This window comes from Strix aluco, chromosome 1 (assembly GCF_031877795.1).
Source record: "Strix aluco isolate bStrAlu1 chromosome 1, bStrAlu1.hap1, whole genome shotgun sequence".
Classification (NCBI taxonomy): Eukaryota; Metazoa; Chordata; class Aves; order Strigiformes; family Strigidae; genus Strix; species Strix aluco.
In genome coordinates, this window is record NC_133931.1 from 171,280,627 (window position 1) to 171,295,786 (window position 15,160).

At 41.9% G+C, this 15,160-nt stretch overlaps 1 protein-coding gene across 1 annotated transcript in view; it reads left to right on the forward strand.

Annotated features, from left to right (window-relative positions):
* The window catches only part of WNT3A (Wnt family member 3A), an 88,488-nt gene that overhangs the window by 38,055 nt on the left and 35,273 nt on the right, over positions 1-15,160 (forward strand). Inside the window, exon 2 of the mRNA XM_074850213.1 lies at positions 13,301-13,542. Within this exon, the coding sequence (XP_074706314.1) occupies positions 13,301-13,542 (242 nt within the window). The remainder of the gene's footprint in view (positions 1-13,300; positions 13,543-15,160) is intronic.

Here is a 15,160-nt window from a genome sequence, read left to right on the forward strand (position 1 = left end):
TTTCCAGGCAATTTCCAGTTGGAAATGTCTTTATTTCTTAATCAAAAAAACTTGCTAAAATTCTGAGTGGTTTGTTCAGTTAAATATTTCTGACCAGTCAAAATATTTCCTTCAGATGTCTAATTTTCAATGTTCTAATGCATGCAGGACTATAGTGAAAGATTATAATGCTAGAAGTTGTTTCAATGTGGAAAATAAGCTATTTGTACTGCAACAAAACATTTTGGTTTTTTAAAGTAAAAAATAAAACCTTAGCAGGTTAAACCCAACAACGGAACAGGTTTAGTGTTCTGTATGCTACCTGTGCACCATGGAAGAAAATTGCAAAAACACACAAAAAGCTTTGGAAAGGGCTTAGGCTTTTGAGGATTTCAGCACAATCACATCCAGAGCTTAAGGCTTTGATTCACTACTAATAGAATGCAAGGGAATATTCCTGCAGACTTTCTGTCTCTTTCCCTGCTACGATAGGCACCACTAGATATTTAGGATCTATGATATTTAGGATCTATGAGCATGGGAAAGCCCAAAAGTGTGAGTGATCAGTCTGGCTGATTGCTGCTGCAGCTCTTTGGCGAGAGGGAGCTGCTTCTGTTGCATGAATGAGAGCAGCTTGCTGGCAAGCAGTGGGCTCCTGCTGCAGAGGGCTGCGTGGTCCCTGTGACTACTCAGGCTCCTTAGACCCAAGCAAAGTCCACAAGTTCCACATGAGATCCATGAGTTGATTTTATCTTCTCCAGTGGAGCTTCCTTCCCACAGCCTCCTATTGTCACAGCTCAGATCTCCTGTGAAACCTAATTATTAACATTGCATAATCCCCCAAATACATCAGTTCTTCAGGTAAACGAGGAGAAATCCAAGCTGGAAGGAATCCATCTGCTAAGTCGAGTGACCCTGCAGCTTTATTATTATTATTATGAAGAGGAGGCCTTGTCTCTGGTTTCTAAAGTAAACACAGGAGGTATCTTGGCAGAGGAACGTGTAGCAGAAAGCTGGGATTGCTTTCTCAAATTCTTGGCTGTTTCCCTCACTGCATGTCAAAGCTGGTATCTTTGCCTAATAGTGATCACCCCTCTGTGAGCTGATCACTATCTGGCAGCCTGTGTACATTTCCCCAGCCACTTTCAGAAAGAAATCATTAAAGCTCTGATGCTGCGCAGAGAGGTCTGCAGGTACCTGCTGCCACCCTCTGAGAGTCCTTCTGTGAGAGGGTCCTTGCCCTGAGCACTGAGGGGTCCTTTACCCTCACCAACCAGGGAAAACAAGCCCATTGCTGAGGTTAGTTGCTCTTCACCCAGCATCTTATTTCATCCTCCATGTCAGAGATTTGGATTAGTGTCTCCTGTTCCAGGGATAACTCCCTACCCACTTTCTTTCCTCCAAATCCTACCCCTCCTACACACTTCCTCTCTCACCTGAGTTTCTTCCCCGTTCATCAGCCTGACCACCACCAGCCTTTTCTCAGCCAGGCACTGAGTCACCAGTCACACTGAGAAGTTACTAGGCTGGAGAACAGTTATGTTTTTCTGAGGAAAATCAAGGCACTGCATCTGCTGAGTCACCTGGAGAAGAAACTCTTTGAGCCATGACTGCTGGTGTGCAAACACCAAACTCCAGCAAGTTTAGGGAGAGAAGCCTGGAGAAGAAATCTTGTTCCTTCTCTGAGTTGTCTAGTGATGCACACATGGTGCTGTAATTCTCCAGCCGTGCTGCAGGAAGTCAGACGGGGTCTGTTGCTTGATCACTCGAAAGACAGAAAGAGCTTTTCACCTAAATCACCTTTTTTCAACCAAGAGGTCTGGAGACCCTTGAAGTGGGTGGTGTATTATTTAAGAGTCCACAGAAGATGGCTAAGAAAAACAAACTGATTGTGAATAGATTCACATTACTTATATATAGGGCTTCCTATCTCAAAAACAGATTATAAAACCATGACTTAACATCAGGTCATTGCCATAGATGTAGGAAATGGAAGGGTTTTGCTTAGCAGTCCGAGAAAATTAAGCTGCCTTATGGCTGAAACATTCCTGCCTGTTCCATTCATATCAGAGTAAATTTTGGGCTGAAGGAGACCCAATACATCCATTTCAGTAGAGGGAAGATACCCTCAAACAATCGTGGAAGCCAGTGCTGTAAAGCAAATTTAATCTTTCTCTTCTTTTTCTGCATCAGGTTTTATTTCTGTTGTTATTCTTTCTGCTGTGAGAGACAATCTTTGAGAGAGAATTTTTCTCTCTCAAGTGTATACAAATGCCAGGACATACACTGGCATTTTTCCTGTACCTTTGAGCGACTCATCAGTCTGTACCTCCTTAATTTTACTGAGATCTAGCTGAAACATGTCAAGGAGCCATGAGGATTTTTTCCCATGCAAAGTAGTTTCTTCACCAAAAAAAAAAAAAAAAAAAAATCCAGTTGTTCTGTTGCAGCAGAAATTGCCGTTTCATTTTAAAAAATAGTTTTATAAGCAAAAAAAAAAAAAAAAAAAGCTTTTGTCTCATGGCAGTCTTGCAAGAGTTCATCTCTAAGTAAAAGTTGACTTCCTTTTGGGTTGGAGGTTCCTCATGGCCTTCCTCCATGTGGATTCTCTGTTGTCTAATGACAGGTCATCTTTTGCTGCAACCCTTCCAAAACAGAAGGAAGGGAAGTTAAGGAGGTCTCTTCTCTCTGCTGCTTTCCATTTTTTTCTAAAAAGAAAAATACAGCCCTAAGAGTCTTCAAGGTATTTTTCTGAAGTTCTTCCCTGACCAGCTGTCATGTTCCTTTCCCATATATATTTGGACCAAGGTGCAGATAAATATTCTCCTTAGTCCCAAGTCCATCTTGTGTACAGGAATGATCCTCAAAGTTGTATTCATATCTATGCATGACTTCGGAACAGTTGATTCAGTATTGATCAGTCCTTGAGGCTTCCAGAGGGATTGAATGAGATGAGTCTTGTGACATTTCAGACCAAAGGAGGAGCAGATTCTATGATGAATGGATGATATGAAAGGAAGCATAACCATAATTTATTGCAAAGTACTTCAACGATATTTTGATAGATGAAAAGCAGTTTCGAATTTGGGATCTTTTTCTATTTTTCAGTTCAGTAGTTCAAAATAGAAGCATCTTCTTCATGGCTGGAAAATCAAAGCATTTGATCAGAAATTCTTTTTCCACAGAAATCAAAACATTTCACTTAAATTTTGAGATTCTGAGTATTTTAAGGTAAACATAAAAGGTTTTTACACAAAGTAAAATTGTATCCAAAACCACCCTCTATAAAACTGTATTTTTAGAATGGTCAGAAAAATTAAACTTATTCTGAGTGTTTGGCAAACGTGGCAAACTACATAGATACGTGAAAAGTACTCAGAAGATTTCAGGGTGGATTTTTTTATATATATATGTATTTTTATGGGAAATAGAGTCATGAAAAAAAAAAAATTGTGCCCAGTCTTAACTGGCAGTTTCAGTAAAGCAGATAAACTAGTGTAGGAGTTTGCTCTTCCTCATAGGATCAGGGTTTGGACACAGTGACAATGAGAAGCAGCAAAATGCCTGATACAACTGGAGCTGTGCTCTGGGTCTAAAAAGGAAACAGTGCCTGTGATTGCTCAATCAAAACTGCTAATTTGGTATCGATAATTAAAAAAAAAAAAAAAAGCACACATAAGTGTAACAGAAAGTACCTTCCTGTCTGTCTTGGCACAATAAAAGTCCTTAAACACATGCTCATTTTTAAATATGTGCTTAAGTCCCATTGATTACAGTGTTACCTTGAAGCATAGACTGAAGTGCTTTTCTAAATCAAGGCTTCCTGAATTTTCCTTAACAGTATTTTATGACCAGAACCAAAAGTAGCTGTAGGATTCATTGGAGGGAGAAAGGGAAGAAAAGAAGAGAGAGAGAGTGCAAAAGGAAGGAAAAACAAAGAGGAGGAAACTTTATGGCTCCGTAAACAGCTGTAAGCAATGTCTCTGGTCGGGTCAGACCGGTCTGAGTTGACAAGGCAGTGTCTCCAATTATATAGCATGCTGTAGCCTGTAAAAATGAAATCAATTTGTTATTTTTCTGGGAGAACATTATAGCGTGAGTTCACACATTTGGTGAGCCTGATGACTCAGTGAAAGCCAAAGAAGTAACTCGCAGACGTGTGTGTGTGTGTGTGTGTGTGTGTTCTCAACTGAGTGAGGGTATGTGCGTGTGTTTAGCATGACCAAATGCATATTCAAATTACATTATTGGACGAAAAGGTGAGAAATATAAGTAGCTTGCTGTATTGGAACAGTGGACAGTGAAAGTCCTGTTATTCTGATAGTTACCTAAACACCACAACAACGGAGCTTTCTATCCATGGTTCTCATTTCAAAATTGGCTTCATCACTAAGGAGTTTCAGGACAAAATTCCCCCAAGCACTTAAGCACTTAAGCAATTTAGAAGTCCAAATCCAATCTTCGCAAGGATCTGAGGTCTCTGAGCCCGGTCCTCCAAGGTATTTAGCACTGACATAGCCCAGAACAGACCTCAGTTCAGGGGGATGAGCATTAATGAGTGGTTTGAAACCACAATATATAATTTATATTGCTGATCATTTAAAAAGGTTTCAAGATGGAATGCTTTGGGGATAGGGGGAAACTAGGAGGATTAGCCATGCTCCCAATTATTATTGAAATTCATAGCAGGAGTCTACATATCTTTAAACACTGTACGCATTTTTCATGTCTTAATATGTTGCCTTCTCTCTTCCCTCCGTTCCCCTAATTTAGCACACCTGACCCAGAAAATTTGATCTATTTTTGTCTAAAACTTGATGTCAATGCCCAAGATATAGAAGCATTATCCTGGGTAGAAAGAGGCAGGTTCTCTGGCAGGCCAGTCAGTTGTCTCATTGCAAACACATATATATACATTCTTTCCATTTGTCATGAAACCCTGACAGGGGTTAGGCTGGGAGAAGTCAGAAGTAAGACAGCAAAGGTGTTTACATGAAACTTTAAATTACTCTTCTTTCATTTGCAAGTAACTGTTGTTCCTCATCCCAGGTAAATTTATCCATCAGCAATATCATTAGATGAGTTCATTATAACCACGAGATTTACAGCTCTCATAAACTGCAGTGTAGGTGGCAGATTAAAATGTTAAGGCTTATACATCTCTAATACCCTGTACCGTGATCCTGGCAAATCTTACAAGATAAATGGAGCTGGATGGAGAGCAGATCTCAGCAGGGAGACCTCCAGGGAGAAACCCAGATGTAGGATGTGGTGTGGAAACAATATCAGGGTCACTGTGTCCTGGAGCTAGGCTTGAAAACATGGTTTGAGGGGCCATTATTCTACTGGATGGGTTATTTTTCAGATTACATGTGTAACAGAGGGGTTAATTGCCTAGGGTAATTAAAGAGTTCCTGAGACTTTTTGCAAGGAACCGGGTTGTTAACACTCATATTCTTTCCTCTTCTATTCTGTTCTGTAGATCCTAAGGGAAGACAAAGTCAAAGAAATATCTTTCACTTAGAGTGGAAGATGCTGAGTGTTGCGGTGTGCCTTAGTTCCTGTGGGAATTCACTGTCCTGGCCAAACCTCAACTCAGATAATTACACTCCATATTTTAGCATCCACTCAAAGTTGCCATTGAGTATGTTATTTTCCAAATCCAGACCCGAACTACTGCTGGGTGTTATAAATAAGCTGCCGTGGTCCATGTTAAAGATAGCTGCCATCTATCTCTCAACAATGACTTTCCCTGGTGTCTTTTTACCAGCCCCCCAGGGATTTCTGAGATTCATCAAAAAAAAGGTGATATTCCTGGTCCCTATCTGTAGTTTGCTAAAAACAAGGTGTCTAGTTTATGCTCATCACTTTTCCACAGCTAGTGTCGCCTCCTAGGCATCTCCAGTGATTCAGCCCACCCATCTGAGTCACCTATCTTAGGATGGGCTGAATTGCCCTCTGGAGATGCTGATCTTGCTCCACAGACTCTAGTAGACGGCTAACTTGGCCAAGATGCCTAACTTTTAAATGGTCAAAGTTGGGTGAGATGAGTCCCACGCTCAGAGATCCTCTGATGAAAGGTGCTAGAGAAATACAATGCTGCATCATCATCACCATCATTATTATTAATGCGGGGCAAGGGTGAGGGAATTATTCATGGGAGAAAAGTTACCTCCATGCCTGCATGTTTGCAGGATCGGACCCAGACGCAAAATTGTGTTCATACTTTCTGGGCTAGAAAAGAAAAAAAATTTAAATATGGCTCTTGTGCTCTACTTTAAGGTGAAAGAAGAGATATCTAACAAGATAAGTGGAAAGAACAGTTAATCCAGTATGTTTCAGCCTTTTTTTTCTTCCAGACTGGAAGCAAAAAAGTCTGGAAAGACAGATACCTGCACAATGAATTTGATCTGTCTAACAGGCTTAGATTTCTTAGTTCTTTTGTGCACCTCTTAGGAATAGTCTGTCAACAGCCAGGTGCTCAGAGACCAAAAGTTGAAGAGCCCTCTGCAATCAATGTCACAGACACTCAAAATTTCTGAATTAAAATATGTCACTTCTGTAATTAGTGTTAGATTGTTTAGGCCTGGGTTTGATTATTACTGGGCAATACATAATCAAAAGCCACCCTCAAACTGAAAAAATATCACTTGATTCGTGTCTTCTAGAGCTAAGCTTATTGTTTTGCTGAGCGATGCTAACGTGGTTTTCATATTTTCAGCTAATACATTAATTAAAATTAAAAATGTCATTATTGTCCAACTTTTGTCATTGCTTGGATTTGGGATAGTTTTAATGTCATAGAAGAAAATCATCTCCATCCAGGAGGGACGTTAGTTAGCAGAATTATTTTATTTTCCATTTAAAATGATGGGGTTTGGCAAGTTCCATTTCTTTACTTTCCGTTCTAAAATTTCTCCGGGTTTTATTTCATTTTCTTAGAAAAAACAGAAAAATAATCACAACATATACTAGAATATTGGTGCTTTTCTGTGAAAAAAAATGCCATTAAATGAATGCAGATTTTTTTCTGCCTGCCCACCCACCTGGCTTCTAGGCTGGTAGTTCAACTCTACAGAAGAGTTTCATGGAGACTGGGAATTGATGTGTGCTCTAGGAGTGTTAAAAGAAGACACAGCAGGCTCAACTGCATCTCCTATGTCTGGTCCCTTGCTCTGGTTGAGGTGTTCTAGAGTTTCCTTCCCAGCTTCCAGTTGTCCATGTTAGGTGGGCACCATTGCTCTTCAGTCATGTATGCCAGCCCTGTGTGGTGAGGATCTGTGGCAACTGAATCAAGGCTGACTTATGAATCCTACCCCATGAGTCTCCTGAACATTCAGGTGCCATCGGCCATTCACAACTGTCTCTATTTCACAGCCTCCTTGTATCTCAGTTCTCCCCACATGTGTTTTCAGGCATTATCAGATCCATGAAGTTCATGCTGCTCAACTTTAGCAGCCCATGGGGGATTATGGGGAGGGCACCAGAGAGGGATGGAGTAAGGGCTGCCCACTTATCACTTGCAGGCAGCTTCCCGGTGAGCCCTTCTGTCCTAGTAGGAGATGTGAGTCAACCCTTGCTGGGCTTTCCGTATAGCCTGACAGGACCTATGAAGAATTCTCCAGCCACCTTCTTCATTTCCATATTTTAGTGTCATAATACCAAGGCTGTGTTCTGATCATGCATCTTTCTTAGATAGTCAGTCTGCACAGCTTGTTCCCTTCTCCATAGTGTGGCTGAGGTTCATCTCCAAAGAGTTAGATGTGGCACTATCAAGAGGCAGAGAAAATGAGTGAGAAAGGAAAAGAGAGTGAGGCAAACCTCTGGAGATCTGAACAGATTATGAGAAAGGATTTGGAGGAGGTGTGACATCCTCCTGTTAGGGGATCCCATAGAAAGGGAGCAGTGTGGAAGAAAACCTAGGTCATCTGCAAGCAAACACAAGCAGATGGACATCCCTTGACTTAACTTCTGCAGCAGGACTGGCTGCCACCTTGCATCTGTGTAAGGGAAAGGGAGCGAAGTCACTGCTATTGCAGTTCTCAATATTCAGTGGGGACTTAAGTGCTCTCTGGGTCTTATCCTGGGTCATTAGGCAACTTACACTCTTGCTGTACGACATTAATAAATGCAGTTATTTTACTTGTGTCGGGGACCCCAGAAGGACGTCCACTGAGGAAGTTCTCAGCTACACTTGGAGCCAGCAAAAGGCCTCTCCAAGATGAATAACAAAACAGAGCTCCTACAGAGTTCAAGAATAACAGAATTCAGGAAGAGGCAAGTAGGTGAATGCACCTCTACATGCTGCTATTGATGTGTCAAGGACTTTTGACAGCCATACTGAGAAGGTAGGGACCTTGAAAAGTCAGTAGAGTGGTGCTGTACAGCAAGGTCATCAAGAACTGAAGCCTCCTCTTTTTCTGAAAAAGCTATGAGCATATATTTCCTGCATATTTCTTCCTCATAGACTGGCTGGGGTGTCCATTCCAAAAGGGAGGGTACATGTAATTTATTAAGAAGGTGGCCAGGTACTTATTTACAACGGCTCTGCTGAAGGAGCAGATAAATTGAGATAAGGGAAATGAAGAGCTCTCTAGGTGTGTTGGCAAAGAAAAATTCTCACTGAAGGTTGAATTAAACACTTCAGGGCATGCAAGGCTTAAAGATAAGCCAAGAACTTTGGCTGTGGACATACAGAATAGTGTTTTCATGACTCCTCCTGAGCTAATGGGAAGAAAAAGCTAATTGGTTTGAAATGAACAGCTCTTTGACCCTTTTCCTTGTTTCAAACTTGAGCTGTACCTGTTCTGGGGATGCATGTTTTTGTAAACTTGAGTGCTTCACGAATTCTACAGTGAAAAAGAAGAGGTTGATCTCAATGCGTCCAGGAAGTGTTGGTCCTTGAGAAATTTGAAGATGATGCCTGGTTAGACTGCAGTAGATGGCACTTGGCCCATTTCTCAACACCACATTTTCAAAATCACCATGTGCAGAAGACAGTTTAGAAGCAGATCTCAGGAGAGTGGAAAATGCAAAAGACAGGTTTATTCATTGGAAATAGTGAGAAAAATGAATGATGGGAGCTACTAGAGAGTTGAGTAACACTGAAATGAGATTCTGATCTTTATAGACTTTCCCAATGTTTTCTAAAGGTTTTGGTTGTTGGGTTGTTGTTTTTGGGGGGTTTTTGGGGGTTTTGGGGGGAGGGTCAGAAGGTTCATAAGGTTCGTATCTCATGATCAGTAAATATGACAGGAAGCTAGAAGAACTTGGTTCTCCTAAAGATAAATTGACTTTAGAGAGAGGGAGAAAGTGTTTACACCTGGAAGCTGAAAGCAAAGTAGAGACCAAAAAGGGTGCTCTGATAGATGTTATCACACTCCAGAGTCTGCAAATGAGCTAGGAAGAGGACTGTGCTTAGCTGTGTTTAACAGCAGAGGCACTGTTCATGGAGAGATGTTTTGATATTCCACCCCATATCTTCAGCTGAAAGTCAAGTGACTACACACTCCTCCATGAAATGCCAAATTTACATTACACTGTCTCAGTGCCTGATGACGCCTTGAGAACAAGACTCTTGCTGGAGATTGTCTTTTGCAGATTAAACTTCCCAGACTGTAACATAGATCAAAGCAAGGTGTGACTGTTTCCCTACTGTATTGAGAAGGGAGCAGTGTGAAAAGCAATTAAAAGTATTTCTACATGGGTTTGTTGTTGGGTTTTTTCCTAATCTTAGATGATCTTCCCAGCAACGGAAATGAATAGTTGAGGGCATCAACCTATGAACTCCTATGACTGGTGTTTTCACTCTACCACTGTAGTAACCAACAAGAAACATAGACACAGACATGAGTTTGGCTGTTCACATAAATGAAAGTTTATGAGACTGGAATCCTAAAGGTTCATCCAGGTCCTGTTGAAATAGCTCAAGAAAGTCCTCCTGGCTTCATAACATGATGGATGGAGCCTACGGCAGGTTGATTCTAACTCAGTGGATACTTTGTCTTTGGTGGGAACTGGATGGGGCACTTCAGAAAGCTTTGAGAAGGATGCTGGTGACTCTAGTTGATGCAGATGTTTCCACCAAAGTTAACTTTAGACACTGCAAGTAGCCATCCTGGACTCCTTTTATAGTGAGTGACTGAACTATTCTCTGAAAGAGGAGTCAGAGCAACAAAGTTAGTGTTCTTCTCTGGAGGCTCGAATGAAGACATCTATTATTACCCATTGTTTGTACAGATAAGGACCACCTGGCTCCCGAGCCTAAAGTTAGCATCTCTGAATACCTCCTAGCTCCCACTCCTCAGGGGGTTGAACGGCTTGAGATTTGGAGATGTGGCACCCTAAGACTCCCCCTTCCCATCAAGGCCACAGGGGCAACTCACTCAACAATTCCTCTGAAGCCTGAAACAGTGTTTTAGAAGGTGTCTTTAGCCCAGAAACCATGATCCAGTGTTTTGTATATAACTTTGAAACAAAAATGTACACAGTACAATCAAAGTGAAAACACACTTCGGCTTGGCATGGGCTCCATTTCACAGGTGCTTTTCTGCCACTAGCTGTTCCCTGAATTAATCTAAAGCTGAAGAAAACCCACATCAAGCCACTTAGGGAAAACAAGTTAACTGGGTCCTCTTCTTGGTCTTCTCCTGTGGGTTCCTGCAGGCTCCTGCAGGAACTTTCCTCCTTCCTACAGCTGAGCTCCTCGCATGGGCTTCAACACAGCACTTCGCTCTCCTGGGTGGGATTTTTTTCAAGGAATTTAACCATCCCAATTGTTAGGTATCATGGCATGATTCATCTGGAGACTTTTACAGTGCAGACATATCCCACTCAACCTGTCACCCAGGCTGTCTTGATAGTCTAGTCAATACAGTCAATGGAGGCAAGGCCATGATTCACCTCATCCCAAAGCAGATGTCTAAAATGGGGCAGATGAATCGTGCCCTAGAAGTGCCTGTTTCTCTCCACTGACTGATTACAAAAGCAGGCTAAGGTGAGTAGATCAGCTGGAGATGTCCATGCTGCAGACATCAGAAGGTAAGGTGAGATGAACACAGTCCCTGGTCAGTATGAGCTGTCTTCCTCCCTCTTTTAATGCAATGGGAAGAGAGGGCAGTTCATGCTGTTTGTCTCATCTTCCCTCCCTGGGGCAGGATGAATTGTCCTCTAATATTAAGAGAGATTGATCTTCTCCCAAAAGGGAAACTGAGGTGGAAAGAGACATCTAAGTTTAGGAAGTGAGATGAAAATCCTTTGCTTTCCCCAGCACCTTCTATCTTGTCCACCTAAAGTTCATTTACTGGAGGGCACATTCTTGGCTGAGCTGATTACCTCGGTTCTAGACTCCTACCTAGAGTTATTTGGGATCCAGAAATGGATGTCCCTATGTCTCACTTGCCTGGAAAGGACTGATTTGTAAAGCCTAGTCTATGCACAGTTAACAAAGCCACTGAGATGTGGTACCTGACCACCTGAATGTCCATCTCCTTTTCTCTTCTGTCCCCTCTTGACCAGGTACCCACCAGAAAAGGAGCTAACTGGCTGCAAGGACCCTTCTCCCGTAAAAAGAACAGACACTTTAAAATATTTTTTATCCTAGGTAGAGAGGTGCTAAAGTCAAGCTAATTTTCTTGTGAACTCCAGCGATGATAGAATTCTTGTGCTTTTTTTCAGTCAAAGCAAAAGAGAGTGAAGGCATATTCCCTGACTGCCCTGTTGATAATTCAAACACACCAGGCTGTTCCCAAATGAAAACCACATAGCAAAAATGAATGTAAACAGAAATACACACTGCCCAGGCAGGCCTCTGTCATTATTTCTGAGCAGAAAAGTCAATCAAGAGATTTAATTAGAAGAAAAGGAAATTATACTCTAAAAATCCCTTCAGTTTTAGTAATCAGGGTTATTGTTAGAAGCACTGTTAAAAACACTTTAAAAATCTATCTAATTAGCTACATATCTGCTGATCTCTCTGCATAGCTTACTTGTTTGTTGCTAAGGCTTCAACCAACATAATGGTTCATGGACACTCCTTTCAACAGATTTCCATTTGCTGAGCACAGAATTTGCACTCAAGTTTTGTTGGGGATTTTTAGGTTTTTTTATTACATTCTCCTCACTTTAACCAAAGCAGTTCACAGACTGATGGTCAAAGCAGGCTTTCCACATCCCTGTGGCAGTACAGCAAAGCTGGCATTGTTTGGTGAAAATACAGCCTTACTTTTGAAATTCCCGAATTGAAACTGGTCTGAAAGTAAAGCGAAAACTGTGTTAAACTAATATCCAGAGGGACACTGACAGCCATTTTAATAATTTATTTTTGAAACACTTCAAACTGAGTAGAAAGCCCCAGTATCAAGCTTTGCAAAGCACATGCTTGGATTAAGCAGGTGTGGAAATGCTTTGCTAAATGGTAGAAAATATTTTCTAGACCATCTTTCAGGGATGTTACCAGTATTGCCAGGCATGGCTCCCAACTCTCACGCACCTGTGCGTAAGTGTTTCTAGTACCATGAGTACTGTTCACACGGGAGAACCGCATTGATATTGGACCCATACTAAGCCATAGGAGAGTTTTTCCCCAAGATGTTTCTGTTCCAGCAGGGCTACATTTCCATCCCCCTTCCTCTATAGCGCCAAAAATTTAACTGTTTATGGTAGTGAGCCTATGTAGCGCTCCCACAACGTTTAGCTCAGAGTTGAGTATTTTAAGTTCTCAAAGTCCAAACTGCTTGAGTCTTTAGGGTCCATTTCAGTGCACAGAAGTTACCTGATAAGGTGTAAATCTATAGAACACACTGCTGAATTATGTGATGGTGGTCAAGTTTTGGTGTTCCCCTTCCAAAGACTTGGAACATGATGTCTTCTGCTGTTGATGTTATTACTTTGTGTAGCTCTGAAAGTGCTTTTGACTATCTAATCCCTGGGCCTTCTCAACAGCCAAAATTTCCTATAAAACCTACCTGCTTGGCTTTCAAATAAATACAGGTTAGACCCTCTGGTTACAAAGGAAACTAGCTGTATGAGCTGAGCATCTTTGGGAAGAAGCAGCACAGTGATGGATTAAGGCTTTGAGAGGATGAAGAAAAGGGAAGGGAGATATTAAATGTAGAACTGCTTGCCTTGTTGGGCCTGTAAGGAACTTCAGGAGAGAGATGATGTTGTTTTGGGGAGGGATGACAGTGGAAAGGACATTTTCTGGAGAGGGCAATGCAGTGGAACTTAAGATACTGATTTTCTGTCCCCATGCTTGTGAACCAGATTCAAAGGTGAAAGACAGCCTGACAGCATGTCTTTTTCCTTGTTTTTTTTTTTCTAGGTCCTTAGCAATTGGTCACCAGTATTCCTCCTTGGGGACTCAGCCCATCCTCTGTGGGAGCATCCCAGGGCTGGTACCCAAGCAGCTACGCTTCTGTCGGAACTATGTGGAGATCATGCCCAGCGTAGCAGAAGGGGTAAAGATTGGAATCCAGGAATGCCAACACCAATTTCGAGGGAGGAGGTGGAACTGCACGACTGTCAACGACAGCTTAGCCATCTTTGGGCCTGTGCTAGATAAAGGTGAGTGCAGTGCTACGGGCTTGGCAACAGCAACATTCATGGTGGAGTAGCAGCAGAGATCTTGAGAAACCTACTGTGAACTCATTTGTTTCTGATAAAGTGTCATGTAAAATGGGCCGGAGATAAGACTTGAGCTTGGTAAAGAAGGCATGTGATGCAGTCAGGGAAAATTTTGTTGGCCCAGGACCCTATGCAAGCAGTTCAAACCTGACCCTGAATGTCTTTTGTAGAGACAAGAAGATAATTAATCTTTCTTATAGGGATAGCAAGTACATGTGTGCCTCCCCAGTGTAAGGAGGGTGGTTATCCACCACCTCCATTGTACAGCCAACGTCCAAGCACAGGTAAACACTATTTCTATCTCAAACCTCTACTGGGATTGTATAGGTGACCCAGAGAACTGGGAAGTGCCCCATGCGGCAGTGTGTAGAGAGTGAGGTCATCTCTGACCCTGCTTGAAGCAGGAGGTTGGACTAGAGACCTCCCAGGGCCCCTTTCAACATGAAATATCCTATGATCCTATGCCCCTTGGAAGGAACACAAAGGATTATTTTGTTTTCAGTGGTCAAGCTGGACGTCTGGCTCTTTTTCTAACCCCATGGCATTTCATGCCGTATTTTCAGCTCTTAATGATTGCAGAGGGGAAATGATGAGCTGTTGGGGATGGTTCCTAGGTGCTGGACTTATCAGTTCACATCACTTTTGATACCATAATGGGGTACAATGAAGAGCAAAGGCCTGAGGAACTCGCCTTCAATTAATGATTCTGTTTTCATCGGAAAATTAAGACAGAGTGCTATTTCAGGCAACTAATTCTGACACAGCACCCATTGCTATAAGTGGGAGCTCTTAGAAATGTTTTGCCCTAAGCCATTGAATGCAGTGGGGTTTAAGCACTTGGCTAAATCTGAGTATCTGTAACTTATCCCCTATAAGTTGGCAGGAGCCTATTTTAGCCCGTAAGAACTGTTTTATCCTTCTTTGCCCTTGTAGTATGCCTTTTGAAGTCTAGTCTGCTCCTGCCAGTCTCAGTAAGTCTGGGTCAAGCTCAGCCTTTCCCTTTAGCACAAAGGGGTTCATCCAAGAGGTAGACTCACTTTGCATTTGATTCCTGCCCTGATGGTAAGTCCAGGTGCCCTGTGCAGAGCTGTGCAGGAATATGGCTGCTTTCTCTTAGGAGAGCACCAGCAGAAGAGGATTGAAAATCCTTCCTTCCTTCCTTCCTTCCTTCCTTCCTTCCTTCCTTCCTTCCTTCCTTCCTTCCTTCCTTCCTTCCTCCCTTCCTTCCTTCCTTCCTTCCTTCCTTCCTTCCTTCCTTCCTTCCTTCCTTCCTTCCTTCCTTCCTTCCTTTCTTTCTTTCTTTCTTTCTTTCTTTCTTTCTTTCTTTCTTTCTTTCTTTCTTTCTTTCTTTCTTTCTTTCTTTCTTTCTTTCTTTCTTTCTTTCTTTCTTTCTTTCTTTCTTTCTTTCTTTCTTTCTTTCTTTCTTTCTTTCTTTCTTTCTTTCTTTCTTTCTTTCTTTCCTTCTTTCTTTCTTTCTTTCTTTCTCTTTCTTTCTTTCCTTTCTTTCTTTCTCTCTTTCTCTCTTTCTCTTTCTCTCTTTCTCTCTTTCTTTCTCTCT